Raw genomic sequence first — 16,568 nt, 5'->3', positions numbered from 1 at the left:
CTTTTCATTCTGTCTATCTGTTTATAATACAACGGTCTGTTATACTCGTAAAACGGTACATATCTATTTCACAATCACTCCGTGATTGGCTGTTCTTGATTGCGCCGTTTCGAAAAAAAGTTTGCCACATCAAAAATATGCGTTCTTCACTCTCGCGTCAGTCATCAATTTTCTATTCATATATTTGATCCCATCGATTTTAGCATTCTTTTTAAAGCTTTGATGTGTAAATTTAACAAGAGCGTAGCCCGAGGAAACAATCAAAGTCTCGGCGTTCTCTTTCTCTCTCTCACTTCATCTCTCCACAACTATTCTCTCGTTCGATTTGGTATTCTCAAAATATGATAATGATATTTTCTGTCACGTCGAGTGCGTGCGCTCAATTGAAGTTTTTAAACGCGAGTTTATTTAATTCGTATCATAAAATTAACTCTCGTCGTTGTCTAACCTGAAGTATACCAGTCGGATCTATCTCAACAAGCTCCTCTCCTGTTTTACGACGACATAATTATTCGATATTTATTGCATTACGATAAGGGGTGGTACTAGACACTTTTTATTTATTAAAGGCCGCGCAATTTTTCTTCTTCATGACATTTCTTCATTAAAAATTACATTTTTATGGACCTTCATGTCGTTTTTAACCGAAGATAGAAGCATAAGGTGCTCGACTCGCATCGGGATTGTAGCCTATCGCCCAAAAACCGGGGCTATACGGTCATCGTATGAAGGCTTTCGAGATGTCGACATATTCCGCAGCAGAGTTACGTTTCTGGTAAGGATAATCGTTCTTGTCGATATTTTTGTGTTCTTTCGTAATGCTGCTTATTCATTCATTCATTGTCGGTGGCGCTCGCTGTGTGTGGTGTATATGCCTGCTATTACGTGTATGCTTTATATTACTAGCACGTAGCGAGAATGTGAAAAATCGGGCCAATCCATCGTCCCCGCGTCCATTCGTCAGTCTGTCATTGTCCGTACTTGACCCTACCGTCTCACGTCTGTCCGTTCGGTGGTTACGTCACCAGGGCAACCCTGAATCAATTCGATCGGCGTTGGTTCGATATTTATCTGATATCACGTATTTCTATGTGACCGTAGTATATCTACGGGGCCGATTTAGATTCCGATAAGGTTCTACCTTTAAAAATGGGGGTCGGTGTAGATTTTGATGGTAGACTAGAACGGCGGCATCTTTTATAAATCGATAAAATATTCAGGCTCAGCTACTGCGTAAATTTCAGGCGTTGCAGTATTACATAATAGACGTTATTTTTGAATGGGACCGTACTCATTCACTCGCGAAGGGGTGGCAGCGTGTAGGGAGGAGTTTTTGTCTAGCTCGTTAATGTAATTCTTGCTTTGGGATTGTTGTCGGCTTTCCTTCGAAATAAATGAATTCCGCACAATGCATTGTCAGTTATGGGTGCATAATGCAGGTGTAAAGAGATTTTTACATTTTCGCAAAACCTGTTTTATCGGCTAGCCCCCTTGTACTTTTTTATCGCAATAATAAGCCCGTCTGTAAAGAGTGTCTCGCCTGGCATAGCGCTCCATATATCTCACCAACACATTGCTATTACATAACCGGCATAAAAAATCCGAATAAGAGTTTGTATCGAAAAAATTGGCGCAATTTTTTTTCTAAACATGAGTTACGGCTCACGATCCGAATGCACGTTTCATTGTTGTTGGGCGACTTTTTAAGGATGTGTCGATTTCGTTGCCTAAGAAACCAGAATACCATTGTAAAAGAAGAAGACTTTTGTTGAGTGGAGCCGAGTTGAAATTGAAGTCTTACAGACTCCGAGTTCGTTAGACTGTGAAGGTATTTCTGGGATTATTATATACGAAAGCCGGATAATTATCGCGAGAATTGAAATCCGATCATCGAGATTCACGGAGGGCCCGGAATGCGTAGGCCTCTATGATTGAATCGACTGAATGCGTGTTTTTTGGGCGGCATTTTTTACTGCTTCGGTCGACGTTGTAGATTTTTTGGTTGCCGTGCGAGGGAAGAAGGGTTCGAATAAAACTTGTCTGATATGCTGAATCCCGCGGTCGACCTTAGCAAAACTCTGGTTCACCAATCACGGATCAGACTGACCAATGGCAACGAGATTCAACTACTCGGATTTCGTGTAAGTCTATATATATATATATATTTTTCGGTAGTTTTCATTTCATTCCTCGGCTGATTCTCAATGCTGTGTGTCCCTTGACTTATATTCATTGTTTACTACCCAGTGTTAGGTTACATAACTTGTCCTATTTTCCCCCCATGACACAGATTTTTTAGTTAGATTTTGTTGACCTATCCACTTGATCTGATAGTGTGCTTTTTAATTCGCCAGCCATATTGATGACTATCCAACTCTCTGCGGTGTTTGTGTGTACGCATCTTACCTTCTACCTCACTGTAACTACCTAACATCCATCCATAGAAATTACTTATATCTTCAAGCCTTTGCATTGTTTGAATTGAATGAATGAAGCTTCCTCCTGAATTTCGAATTATTCCTTCTTTTCTAAAGGAGCCAATAATTGAATTATAATCATTATATGTGTATCCTGTATGATATGGTAAAGAATTAATTTAATTTATGTATATTCTGTAAAGTCTGCTCTATGATTATCGGTTAAACGTGGATTTTAATCTAAATTGGAAATTAGCCTAAGCCTATGAAATATCCCAAAACAGAATAGATGCTTCTATCCGCAATTTTCACCAACTAGAATGAAAATCACTCGTCCAAAATCACACAGTGTATGTAGGTTCTTCTATTGCTGTAGAGATTTTTTTCTAAAAAAGAGTTCTGTGGCAAATCGACTGGAAATGGTTCTGCCGTATTGCTAACATATTTTTTTTAACACCCTCAACCCGATGAGCGCCACGCAGGGCATTATAAGCGGGTTAGATGTTTCTTTTTCCCAATGGGGGAGAGACCAGAGAAGAACCTTCGACCAAGAAACTCTGTCGCCACCAGGGTTTGAACCCATAAACCGTGGATTGACGAGACCGGTGACCGGCGGCTTAACCCACTCGGCCACTGCTGGAATTGCTAACATTCTTGGCTATAATTCCAGATTTTTTCTCCCAGCTCATATCAATCAATTCTTCAATGATTAGGAATAAATTTTCCCAATTCGTTCATTGATTTCATGTTGGAAAATGAATGCAGTTGTTGACATTGTTTATTGTAAACTGCTACTGTATACAAATCTGATTTAGCATATTGGGTATATCGCCAGGAATTATGGAAGGTTAGATCTGGTGTTGTTGGCATCAAGAATTGGAAGGGGGTCTGTGGGTCCTGTCCCAGGAAACTTGGAATTTAAGAGTAATTTTAGGGGTTCGTCCTGCGTCACTATATTGAAGGGACTTATGTAAGATTCAAAAATTCTATAGAATTCTAAGAATTGTGGTTTAAATACAGTTGATGCATAGCCTGCATAGGTGACATCCATCCATTGTTGCATTCGCATTGTTGTTGCGTGAAATTTTCATGCAATTCGCAAATTGGAAAAATAATGGATTTTTAAGTATGTAAAAGTACAAATGCAAAAATAGTTTTACTTGTCAATATGATGCCTGCTTTAGTCGCCCACTATTCGAGAGCTATTCGAGTTCTGGAGTCTCTATGACTGATAAATTTCATTTTTAGATCCAGATGGCTTGAAACCGTACGCTCATTTACTCCATTAGAATAGACGGGAAAATTGGGATCGCACTTTAGTGCAGGCTAGGCTCTAGTCTGAAGTACTGTATATACATGTCTGCATGTACATACTTTAAATCAATAATAAATTGACTGCCATATTTTTTATATCATTTTTATTGGCTTTTTATCAAATAAACTGGGTATTGAATTTCAAATACGTATTTATATATGCAGTTTTACAATATTATGCATCTCAGTAGCAGTTGCGGCTACATATTGCCTGTCTTTGTTTGATTGACTACTAGGATACCTCTATGGGTTAGAATCCTCGACTCAAATATTCAAGTATCTTCTACGTAGCGACATTTTAGGTTAAAATCTATTGTAATCGATGTTAAATAGTCTATTCTTAATTGTATTAATAGAGTCTAGACATATTTAAAAAGTAACATGTAAGATGATGGTGTGAAAAATCGATGGCTATTCAGCATTATGTATATATATATATATATATATATATATATATATATATATGTATATAAGAAATAATTGAATTTCAATAAATCAATAAGTCAGTATTTTTGCCGGTGCTAAAGTACTCCGCACGTATGAGGCTGTCGACGTATGGAAGGGGGTCGCCAGTCAACGATGCCAAGTGTTTGAACCTGATTAATTATTGATTGTTCCGCTGAGATATTATTTCACAATATGTTTATACATCAATATTGAATTGTAAGTTGTATCTGTATTGTGAATATATATATATATATATGTATGTATATATGGTGGCTTCACAATAGACCTACATTTCCTCTAGGTTTTTACTCGTGATAACAATGCATTTCGACATTTCATAAATCTTGGTGACTGCTGTTAAACAATCAATAGTGGTATTTGACAATCACCAGTGGAATTTGACGATCATCAGTGGAATTACACAATCACCAGTGGAATTACTGTGTATTTAAGTCGAAAGGCATTTTTTGTACTTTCTGATCTGATAATGAATTTTTATTATGTTTCTTTTCATATAATTTGACAGTACTATATACGCAAAATAGTGTAACCCTCCATCCCCGTATATACGCAAAATAGTGTAACCCTCCATCCCCGTGTATACGCAAAATAGTGTAACCCTCCATCCCCGTATATACGCAAAATAGTGTCACCCTCCATCCCCGTATATACGCAAAATAGTGTAACCCTCCATCCCCGTATATACGCAAAATAGTGTAACCCTCCATCCCCGTATATACGCAAAATAGTGTAACCCTCCATCCCCGTATACACGCATAATAGTGTAACCCTCCATCCCCGTATATACGCAAAATAGTGTAACCCTCCATCCCCGTATATACGCAAAATAGTGTAACCCTCCATCCCCGTGTATCAAAAAATAGTGTAACCCTCCATCCCCGTATATACGCAAAATAGTGTAACCCTCCATCCCCGTATATACGCAAAATAGTGTAACCCTCCATCCCCGTATATACGCAAAATAGTGTAACCCTCCATCCCCGTATACACGCATAATAGTGTAACCCTCCATCCCCGTGTATACGCAAAATAGTGTAACCCTCCATCCTCAATATGTATGCACTGAAAGTATTACATATGTTGATGAGTAGTTGCTATTTTGGATCCCTCTCCTTCCATGGATACGTTCATTCTAGCCTAAACTTTCATTTGACTATAAAATAACTACATTTGGAAGATGCTTACCAAATATTAGCCAAGATGTGGTAAATATTTGGCTAGTATATAAATTAGTTACGTCAGAACCTCTATCCCTATTCAGGGGTGAGTTCTAGGGGAGAGTGTAGGGGATACGCATTCCCTAAAAATGTTCAAGCTACCCTGGAATTATACGGGAAAATGAAAAACGTTGAACTGATGCCTAAAACAGTTGTATTTCCGAAATGAGTTAATGTTTTCCGATAAGCTTTCTTTCAGGGCACCCTTTCAGTTATGTGGTATGCCCTATTTCGGGGGTACACCCCTCAGACCTTAGATCCCCTCTTGCTCATAGCTACAACAACATTTTCCTTCCTTCATAGAAATGCCCGTCAGATTTAATTAGGTCAATAAATGGCATCTATTCAGTCATATGTAAAACTTGTTCAAAAACAAATCGTTCGTTGCAAAAGAAAAACAAACCCAAAGCGTTTTATTAAAACGCGCGTATTTTTATTGAATCGGTTATTTTTCATCTGATCGCTTCGTTAAAATCGATCCCCCATTGCCCGTTACCATAGAAACGCTTCTGGAAAATCTGGAACGATTATGTAACAATGTTATCGACTATAGGGTTTGCGGATTGTTCCGCGGTCCGTTCGTTCGTTCGCAGATGTTTTCTGATCTACCTCGGTAACTGTTTTATTCCCACCAGGGAAATAACGTTGTGAGTTACTGGAGAAAGAAGATCTGCGTTGGTTTTACACACGGAGACCGGTGCCACGGCGACCGGTGCCAAATCGAACGACATGAAATATGAGACGTGGATAAATTCGTTTTCACGCTCTCGGTTTTCGTTGGCGGCGTTGAATTCTTCGAAACGAGGATTGAATCCGAAATCACGCTCCAACATAACTTCCGAGCAGAAATTACGCGCCCGCTCAAAGCCCGAGGGCCTCATTATGCATTCCCTGTTCTTGTCGAAAAAGTTGGTAGATTTTTGATGCGCGAAAGATCTGCCGACTGAACGAGAATACGTTTAAACGTAAGGAAGCCATCTAGGTCAACGTCGATACGATATTTGTGCCTCGGAGCAATGATGCAACCTTGCATCGTACCGCTTGGAATAAAACTCAAAAATAGCATTTCCTAATTTCGTTTAAATAAATTAAAATTCATCTAAGAAAAACTGGGTAGCACGACAGGGAATTTGATGATGCAGTAAGAGGGTCCAGTCATGGGTGTGATTGGATTTAGTTTGTGAGTCGTAGCTCAAAACACTTCTTCTAAATACAAGTGAGAATGAGTTGATCAAAAATCCCGTGTTTCTGCCCAGGAGCTAAAAGATTACGTAATGACAGTAATGTGACTGTTAAGTGGATAAGTTTGCCGGAAATTTTCACTCCGAGTAATTTTCACAAAATGTTCATTCTCTCGCGTATTTTGTTGTTGCCCTTTGATCAGCTTGAACCCTGAAATATAAAACAAAGTGTAAGGAATGGATGATGCAAAAAGATGCATATTCGATATTCTTATGATTGGACTTTGTATCGGATCAGTTTTATTACCTCCTTATAAACACAAGACTCTGCCCTAGTCGGATATAACCGTTCAACTCTGATAACAGTTCAACTCCGATAACCGTTCAACTCCGATAACCGTTCAACTCCGATAACCGTTCAACTCCGATAACCGTTCAACTCCGATAACCGTTCAACTCCGATAACCGTTCAACTCCGATAACCGTTCAACTCCGATAACCGTTCAACTCCGATAACCATTCAACTCTGTTAACCGTTCAACTCAGATGTCTCTCAAGTTGGATATATTTTTACGGCTCCCAAAAGGTCCAAATCGAGGGAAGTTTATGGTATATACATTAGACATTTATTTATCTTCTATTAAATCCTGGTTAAGCATAAGCAGAATTCCTCTTGTCTTTTAGAATTATATCAATAATTTCAAGGCTCTTACCTTGAATGACGTTTCTTGTATCAACATTTTTTTCACCGATTGTAACCTTAAAACCACACGTGTGGGAAAAACGATACTGTCTCAATACAAATTTATTATCTGTGAATGTACGCAGGCTTTCCCTTTGCATTCTACAATTCAGAGATTAACAATCCAACGCAAAGTCGTTGCTACTTTTATAGAACTGTTAAATCTACCTTTGAACTAGAACTATATCTGTTACGATCCCTTTTCGAGGTCAGCATTAGCTCAACTGTGTCCTGTCATATCCTCATCATTGAATGAAGGGAAGGACACTTTAGGTTTAATCATCGCATCGTAAAAAAATGGGGACGAAAAAATTTTTCAACAACCCGGATGACGTAATTAAAAGTTCGACATTTATAATTTAGAAGCTGGCCGCCAGTCGGTTATTTGACATTAGTCCAGACTTTCATAGATTGTTCTGGTTCGATTGTACTCAACAATTGATTTTTGATAAGTTCGCAGACAAAATCTATATTTCAAATCGTTCAACCATCGTGGATTATTACGACATTATTGAAAAAAATCGATTGTAAAGAATAATGAATAATGAAACGCAATTGTAAAATCTATACCTAAGAATTAGGACATTCATATAGCAGTGAATAGAGGGGGGGGTATTGATTATTTCAGCCATGATAATCTATCGTAAGCAGACGTTGTTTTTTTTTAATCGCTGACCTTGAAGAGTACTAGTACACACGGTTGCGTGATGTGTTTGAACCTGTGTTGTTGGTTGTTAGGGCTGTTTGCCCGTTAATTAAAGAGCTCCACGTTCTGCGGTGCTCGTGTGGCGTTAAATGAATGGACGATGAAATGAACGTTTGAATTTTTCTGCATTCGTTTGAAACGACCGGTGACTATACTCCTGAAGCCTCGCGGTTCACCCCCATATCTGTGTTTAAATGTAAATGAGATTGCCTCTTTGATCTTTGGCGACAAATGTCTTCTCAAAAATCCCAGGTGTCGAAATTGTTTTGCACTTTTGCTCTGGTTTTTCGTGTGGCCAATTTTTTGTGGCTTTTGATTTCCGAAAAGTCGCGTGGTTTTCATCCATGTAAAATACTTATTAAGATTGTGTGATCAAATGAATGCAACATCGTTGGATTAAATTCTACTCAGTTTTTCTTTTTTTATAAAAAGACTACGAGTTCTTTGTCAGCTAATTAAGACAAATGTTACATAAAAGCTCAAAGCCGAAGTTCCGGGGACAAAAGATCGAATTTTGCTTTTGGAAAGAAAATTTCAACGAAAACAAACGAAAGAAATTATTATCGAATGGGGAATAATTTCGACATGTACTCGATCTTTGAAATTGTAGAACTGAAAGTTTAATGAGAAACTTTGAAAAAGTTGCGTATTTCGAGTTTTAATGAGCTATAAAAGCTGCAATGGCTAAGACTATATACGTAACAAAAGGTTTTACGTTAAAAAAATAGTTCAAACTTTTCAGTAGACAATAATTAATCGCTTTGTGAGGTTGATTCTTTTGATTAGGCCGGATCGCTGAAATTTGGTAGTCATCTTGCGTAAGTGCAGATGAAAAAGAATTTGTCCAAAAAAACGGTTTAATTTCGTCGTGAAATTCCCCCGGGTTCTAAAACATCGTCGGTTCAAAGTAAATGGCCTGAAAATTTGACTCTCGGTACCCAGACATGTATGGATTTGTCGTTAGTTGATGGGCGATGATGGTGACGATGATGAGTCATCTTTTGCTGGCGTTTGTTACATAATGCTTGATCTTTGCGTCGAGGTAGAAAGATCCAAGTCCACTTGGCTGAAGCCATATTCGGATTCAGCTCGGAGAAATATTTCCAACCAGCCTCGTGAAGATGCTACAAAGCTGATTATCGAGCTGTTCGTTACAAAAACAACTGTGCATCATGTATTCCGTGTATCTCTTTTTAAACGTGGACCTTGTCCTGACTTCGTTTTTACAAGTCTGTCTCCAGGGCTGCCTTTTTTTGCATAAGGTGCAAAAACGAAAATGTTTATATTTCGATGTTAGCATCAGTTTTTTGCTTCTCACTTGAACCTCGTATTCATTGCTTCAGGCATTTTCTGGTGTGTTGTTATTTTGTCAAATGTTTGCCCAGCGTGAAGAAGATTGCTATATTTACAGTAAGCGATAACTAACAGCACTTACCTACTATATAGAAGTTTCCTGTAGGCTATATAGGTTTCCTGATACACATTATCAGTTATATAGCATTTTTTCGCTTATGTAAGATTTATGCCATGTCATATACTACATTTTAAGTCACTGAAGACGTGTGCAGTTGAGATAATAGTCGTATATTTTCAATGCTCCAAAAAGCTACGGTTATCTATTAAGTTTTATAAGTTAGTTTTTATTATGCCGTATGTTAAACCTATATGGTTAAATGCCTCAATACAGAAAAGAAAAATTAGCCCAAAAGCTTTCCTTCAGCTGGAGTTCAAAATAAACTATAGTCACATGATCACATGAACACTTTTGGCCTGTGCCAAATTAGGTCCGGAACAATGAATGTGATTCAATTGTCTCCGTGTGATTGTGGCTTATATCTCGAGGAAGTCGGCAGGACTCAATTCGGTAAATTTATGAAATCTAGCGACAAATTGTGGTGAATGTTAGTAGATGGCGATATGGAATGATGCGGAGATTGGTCATTATCGTGAAACTCACTCAAAATTGACGCATTAATCGACCAATAATGCAGCATCGACATTGTCTGATCTATTGACATCAACGAGATAAAGAAAAAAACACTTCAAACGACTTCAACCGGAAGAAAAGACTAATTGAAAATACATGTATGTAAACGTAAACAGTAACGAGATTGATTTCTCATGTAGATGAAGGACAGATGGACAGACGGATGGATGGATGAATTCCGCAGGGTATCCAGTTGATATTCGATCGTCGATTCATAGAGCGTCGCAACATTCCATTAAAACATCATTCATTTATTGCGTAAAATACACGTAGCGTAACCGTACTAATACCTCTCATCGAATCCCTATTGGTTCCTCTTTCTCACCGTCTCCGATTCGTCTCCGATTCTCTCGGTTCTGTCGTTGTAAACGACGTGAATTGACTGCGCGATAAGCCGGGTCCTCGATCGCCCGATAGATTCTTGTTAGTTGTTTTATTCTACCGGTTCCGTCTCGTGAGGTTCATCGCGCGTCGTCTGTAGGGATCACATTTTTTGAAAGTTAAGAATGAAAAATTATCTTGTTTCGTTGACTGGAAGAATTCATAGCTGACTGCGACTGAGTTCAATTCTACACATGAATTCAGTATTTCTATCCTATATAAATTTACTGCATCGTTGTATGTCTTATCATCATCAACTCTTTTCTCCTACATGATAGTCAGAAATTTATCAAATTTTATTTTGCGATATAGAAAAAAAAGATTGAGGCCAAAAGTTTCGTCGATGTGTAGTCAACTGTATCCCGATAAGCCGTGATCACACGGGTACGTTTCCAACCGGGCCCAAATTGGTCCGGATGAGGCTTGAGTCAACTTTTGCCCAGGCTAAACAGGTACGAGCACGAAATGGGCTATAATCTTGAAGATGACAATTAGGATATGGTCGCAACTAAGAAACTCGATGAAATCTTTCGCACCCATTTTTCTGCATCGTGGCATTTTACAGTTATTATCAAATTATCTCTTTACGACGGTGGTCGTGGTCCTTTTTTGGTAGCGTTGGTGGAAAATCATTTTCGTCAGATTTCTCTGGTTCTTTTGAAGAGGAATAATTTCATCGAGATTCAACTTGAACAGGTAGAGTTGTGATATCGGCAAAAATGGATGGCAGAAATAATGCAGACAATGTCTCCGCCCTGCTGTTGTGACAACAATCTTCAGTTGACAATGCGTTTCTGAGAAACCGTTATAAAGCTCACGCACACCTTCATGACAACTACACGTTATTTCTTCTCAACTCATCTTCGCTTGTTTTTTTTTTTTATTGAATTTTTGAGCTGTGACAAATGTGATAAATATGACACAAATTCTTATACGCTTTTTTTTTTAAACTGAAATTTGAAGAAAAAAAACCTGCGCGTTATTCTCGCATTGAGTAAATCGATATTTTCTTTTTATTAGAAAACAGGTTTTGTAAAGTAGTTTTTTAGAAGGATCAGTTTGTATATTGTGTCAAATTATGCAGGTACGAGAAACAACATGTTGACAGATTTGCATTAACATGTTAATGAAACCTGTCAGTAATATGATGATGTCAGTATGTACGCGACGAGTTGTCACTCAACTGGAATCATTCATCATTCTTGAAAATCTTTTTTCATCGCGAGAAAAGTCATCAATTTTTGTCGTATATTTTGAGCTTTAAAAATAGGCTGAATAGTCTTACCGTTGTGACTGATATCAATCTAACATGTATCGTAACCAAAATTGTTGATTATTGAAAAGATAGAAGTTCTGGGGTCGGAGGTTGTTCAGAGGTCGGAGGTTGTTCAGAGATCGGAGGTTGTTCGGAGGTTGTGTGTAAATTGTAAGGGACAGTTATCATTAGAATTGAAAAGTTCAAAGCCAATGTATACATGTATGTCTATTTCAACTTGATAGGACATTGGGTGGCCTAGCTCAGTCAGTTTTTGTGGCACATACCTTACAGACCATAAACGTACTATAATTAGCTGGCAATTCGATTTTTAATCCATATGAAATTGTATTGAATTAGTGCCAAAAGGTCTTCATCGAAAGGGGAAGCATTATAGAAAAAAATCCATGCTTAGATTAACTGCCAGTCCGTTCTGGTCATATTAACACTTATATCGAGTATGTATGAGATAGGGCCACCCGACACCGAGTTAAAATATACATTAGTTAATAGTAAATGTCAAACGGTATAACGAGAAAATGAATTTGACCGAACGGTGAGATTTCTATTAAGAGTAAGGGCGTGCGTAGACATCGTGTCGTCGTAATGGTCATTTGCTATTTTGTTGTAACGTGCGTGTAAATTAATCTATACCGATCTCTCGTTTCTGTTACTCTTGACGTAGTAAAGTTTGAGTAAGTGGCGCTGGAAATAGTACACCGGTTGTCAGTCGGGGGGGAAACTACGACGTAATCATATTACCATCCCTTTCACACGCGCTGTCATTGCGCATAGCTCTCGATGGCGTGAAACCGATAATCACACCGGTCGCTGACCATTGGTCAGTATTGGCGCGAAAAAAAACCGTCGACTCCGTCGGATCGGTTTCCTCGTGATTGGTAGATAATTCGGGCGCGAACGTCGTTATCGACCAATCAGATGACTTCATGACAACAACGCGGCGGAGTACGTTGTGTTTCGAATTTTAGAATTTTTGTTTTGCATTTTCTGCAGTGGCTGTAAGGGTTCTGTGGGAACCATTATTGGGAATTGCATGTGATGTGTGCTCATTTATACTGTCGAGTCGTATCACTTGTAGATTTTGGACGGTTTGATGATGTGGTGTGAATAACACATTATACAAATCTGAAATCAAATTCTGACTGTTTAATTCTTTCATTTACAACTCATAGTATTCATATTTAGGCAATATTAGTTTTCTACTTTTCATTATGGTGGATTCTGCTTAATCCGAATTGTTTGTGGCCAGAGCAACCACATCAGACTCACAGCCTTACTCAGACACTACCACATCAGACTCACAGCCTTACTCAGACACAACCACATCAGACTCATAGCCTTACTCAGACACTACCACATCAGACTCACAGCCTTACTCAGACACAACCACATCAGACTCACAGCCTTACTCAGACACAACCACATCAGACTCACAGCCTTACTCAGACACCACCACATCAGACTCATAGCCTTACTCAGACACTACCACATCAGACTCACAGCCTTACTCAGACACAACCACATCAGACTCACAGCCTTACTCAGACACTACCACATCAGACTCACAGCCTTACTCAGACACCCACATCAGACTCACAGCCTTACTCAGACACAACCACATCAGACTCACAGCCTTACTCAGACACTACCACATCAGACTCACAGCCTTACTCAGACACAACCACATCAGACTCATAGCCTTACTCAGACACTACCACATCAGACTCACAGCCTTACTCAGACACTACCACATCAGACTCACAGCCTTACTCAGACACTACCACATCAGACTCACAGCCTTACTCAGACACTACCACATCAGACTCACAGCCTTACTCAGACACTACCACATCAGACTCACAGCCTTACTCAGACACTACCACATCAGACTCACAGCCTTACTCAGACACTACCACATCAGACTCACAGCCTTACTCAGACACAACCACATCAGACTCACAGCCTTACTCAGACACTACCACATCAGACTCACAGCCTTACTCAGACACAACCACATCAGACTCACAGCCTTACTCAGACACTACCACATCAGACTCATAGCCTTACTCAGACACTACCACATCAGACTCACAGCCTTACTCAGACACTACCACATCAGACTCATAGCCTTACTCAGACACCACCACATCAGACTCATAGCCTTACTCAGACACTACCACATCAGACTCACAGCCTTACTCAGACACTACCACATCAGACTCATAGCCTTACTCAGACACTACCACATCAGACTCACAGCCTTACTCAGACACAACCACATCAGACTCATAGCCTTACTCAGACACTACCACATCAGACTCACAGCCTTACTCAGACACAACCACATCAGACTCACAGCCTTACTCAGACACTACCACATCAGACTCACAGCCTTACTCAGACACCACCACATCAGACTCACAGCCTTACTCAGACACAACCACATCAGACTCACAGCCTTACTCAGACACTACCACATCAGACTCACAGCCTTACTCAGACACAACCACATCAGACTCACAGCCTTACTCAGACACTACCACATCAGACTCACAGCCTTACTCAGACACCACCACATCAGACTCATAGCCTTACTCAGACACAACCACATCAGACTCACAGCCTTACTCAGACACTACCACATCAGACTCACAGCCTTACTCAGACACAACCACATCAGACTCACAGCCTTACTCAGACACAACCACATCAGACTCATAGCCTTACTCAGACACAACCACATCAGACTCACAGCCTTACTCAGACACTACCACATCAGACTCACAGCCTTACTCAGACACTACCACATCAGACTCACAGCCTTACTCAGACACTACCACATCAGACTCACAGCCTTACTCAGACACTACCACATCAGACTCACAGCCTTACTCAGACACAACCACATCAGACTCACAGCCTTACTCAGACACTACCACATCAGACTCATAGCCTTACTCAGACACTACCACGTCAGACTCACAGCCTTACTCAGACACTACCACATCAGACTCACAGCCTTACTCAGACACCACCACATCAGACTCATAGCCTTACTCAGACACCACCACATCAGACTCATAGCCTTACTCAGACACTACCACATCAGACTCACAGCCTTACTCAGACACCCACATCAGACTCATAGCCTTACTCAGACACTACCACATCAGACTCACAGCCTTACTCAGACACTACCACATCAGACTCACAGCCTTACTCAGACACAACCACATCAGACTCACAGCCTTACTCAGACACAACCACATCAGACTCACAGCCTTACTCAGACACAACCACATCAGACTCACAGCCTTACTCAGACACCACCACATCAGACTCATAGCCTTACTCAGACACTACCACATCAGACTCACAGCCTTACTCAGACACAACCACATCAGACTCACAGCCTTACTCAGACACTACCACATCAGACTCACAGCCTTACTCAGACACCCACATCAGACTCACAGCCTTACTCAGACACAACCACATCAGACTCACAGCCTTACTCAGACACTACCACATCAGACTCACAGCCTTACTCAGACACTACCACATCAGACTCACAGCCTTACTCAGACACAACCACATCAGACTCACAGCCTTACTCAGACACTACCACATCAGACTCATAGCCTTACTCAGACACTACCACGTCAGACTCACAGCCTTACTCAGACACTACCACATCAGACTCACAGCCTTACTCAGACACCACCACATCAGACTCATAGCCTTACTCAGACACCACCACATCAGACTCATAGCCTTACTCAGACACTACCACATCAGACTCACAGCCTTACTCAGACACCCACATCAGACTCATAGCCTTACTCAGACACTACCACATCAGACTCACAGCCTTACTCAGACACTACCACATCAGACTCACAGCCTTACTCAGACACAACCACATCAGACTCACAGCCTTACTCAGACACAACCACATCAGACTCACAGCCTTACTCAGACACTACCACATCAGACTCACAGCCTTACTCAGACACCACCACATCAGACTCATAGCCTTACTCAGACACCACCACATCAGACTCATAGCCTTACTCAGACACCACCACATCAGACTCATAGCCTTACTCAGACACTACCACATCAGACTCACAGCCTTACTCAGACACTACCACATCAGACTCACAGCCTTACTCAGACACTACCACATCAGACTCACAGCCTTACTCAGACACAACCACATCAGACTCACAGCCTTACTCAGACACAACCACATCAGACTCACAGCCTTACTCAGACACAACCACATCAGACTCACAGCCTTACTCAGACACTACCACATCAGACTCACAGCCTTACTCAGACACCACCACATCAGACTCATAGCCTTACTCAGACACAACCACATCAGACTCACAGCCTTACTCAGACACTACCACATCAGACTCACAGCCTTACTCAGACACTACCACATCAGACTCACAGCCTTACTCAGACACCACCACATCAGACTCACAGCCTTACTCAGACACTACCATTGCAATATTTCAAAAAAGGGGTTATGTTTAAATGCATGATGGAAGAATAAGTTTTTGTTATCTAGCTGATGATTTAGTTATATAACACTCTGAATAATCATACTTTTTGACGATTACCAATTCAATCCGATTATATTCAATCCGCTTCTATTCATTTTCAATATTCACTGAATCTTTCGAGGTTTTGTTCATTTGGATTTTGCTGGTAAATTGAGCTGTGATTGGATGATATGGCCGATGAACATGAGCCGTAAGATATTTAACCATATAATGCGCGTGTGAATGAAAGTGATTATCGCGTGAGATGAGAGTCATCGGTATTTCCGATAGTTTCGTCGGGTTTAGGAGCCCATCTTCGTCCT

At 40.2% G+C, this 16,568-nt stretch overlaps 1 protein-coding gene across 4 annotated transcripts in view; it reads left to right on the top strand.

The window, feature by feature from the left end:
• Positions 1-678: 678 nt before the first annotated feature.
• LOC141908629 (uncharacterized) overlaps positions 679-16,568 on the top strand; it is a 94,009-nt gene continuing 78,119 nt past the window's right edge. For all 4 annotated transcript variants that reach the window (XM_074798737.1, XM_074798738.1, XM_074798736.1 and 1 more), the window contains exons 1-2: positions 679-775; positions 1,709-2,141. In XM_074798737.1, the coding sequence (XP_074654838.1) occupies positions 2,110-2,141 (32 nt within the window). In that variant the 5' untranslated portion in view covers positions 679-775; positions 1,709-2,109. The remainder of the gene's footprint in view (positions 776-1,708; positions 2,142-16,568) is intronic.

This window comes from Tubulanus polymorphus, chromosome 7 (assembly GCF_964204645.1).
Source record: "Tubulanus polymorphus chromosome 7, tnTubPoly1.2, whole genome shotgun sequence".
In the NCBI taxonomy this organism is placed as follows: domain Eukaryota; kingdom Metazoa; phylum Nemertea; class Palaeonemertea; order Tubulaniformes; family Tubulanidae; genus Tubulanus; species Tubulanus polymorphus.
This window is presented reverse-complemented; position numbering and strand designations above follow the sequence as displayed.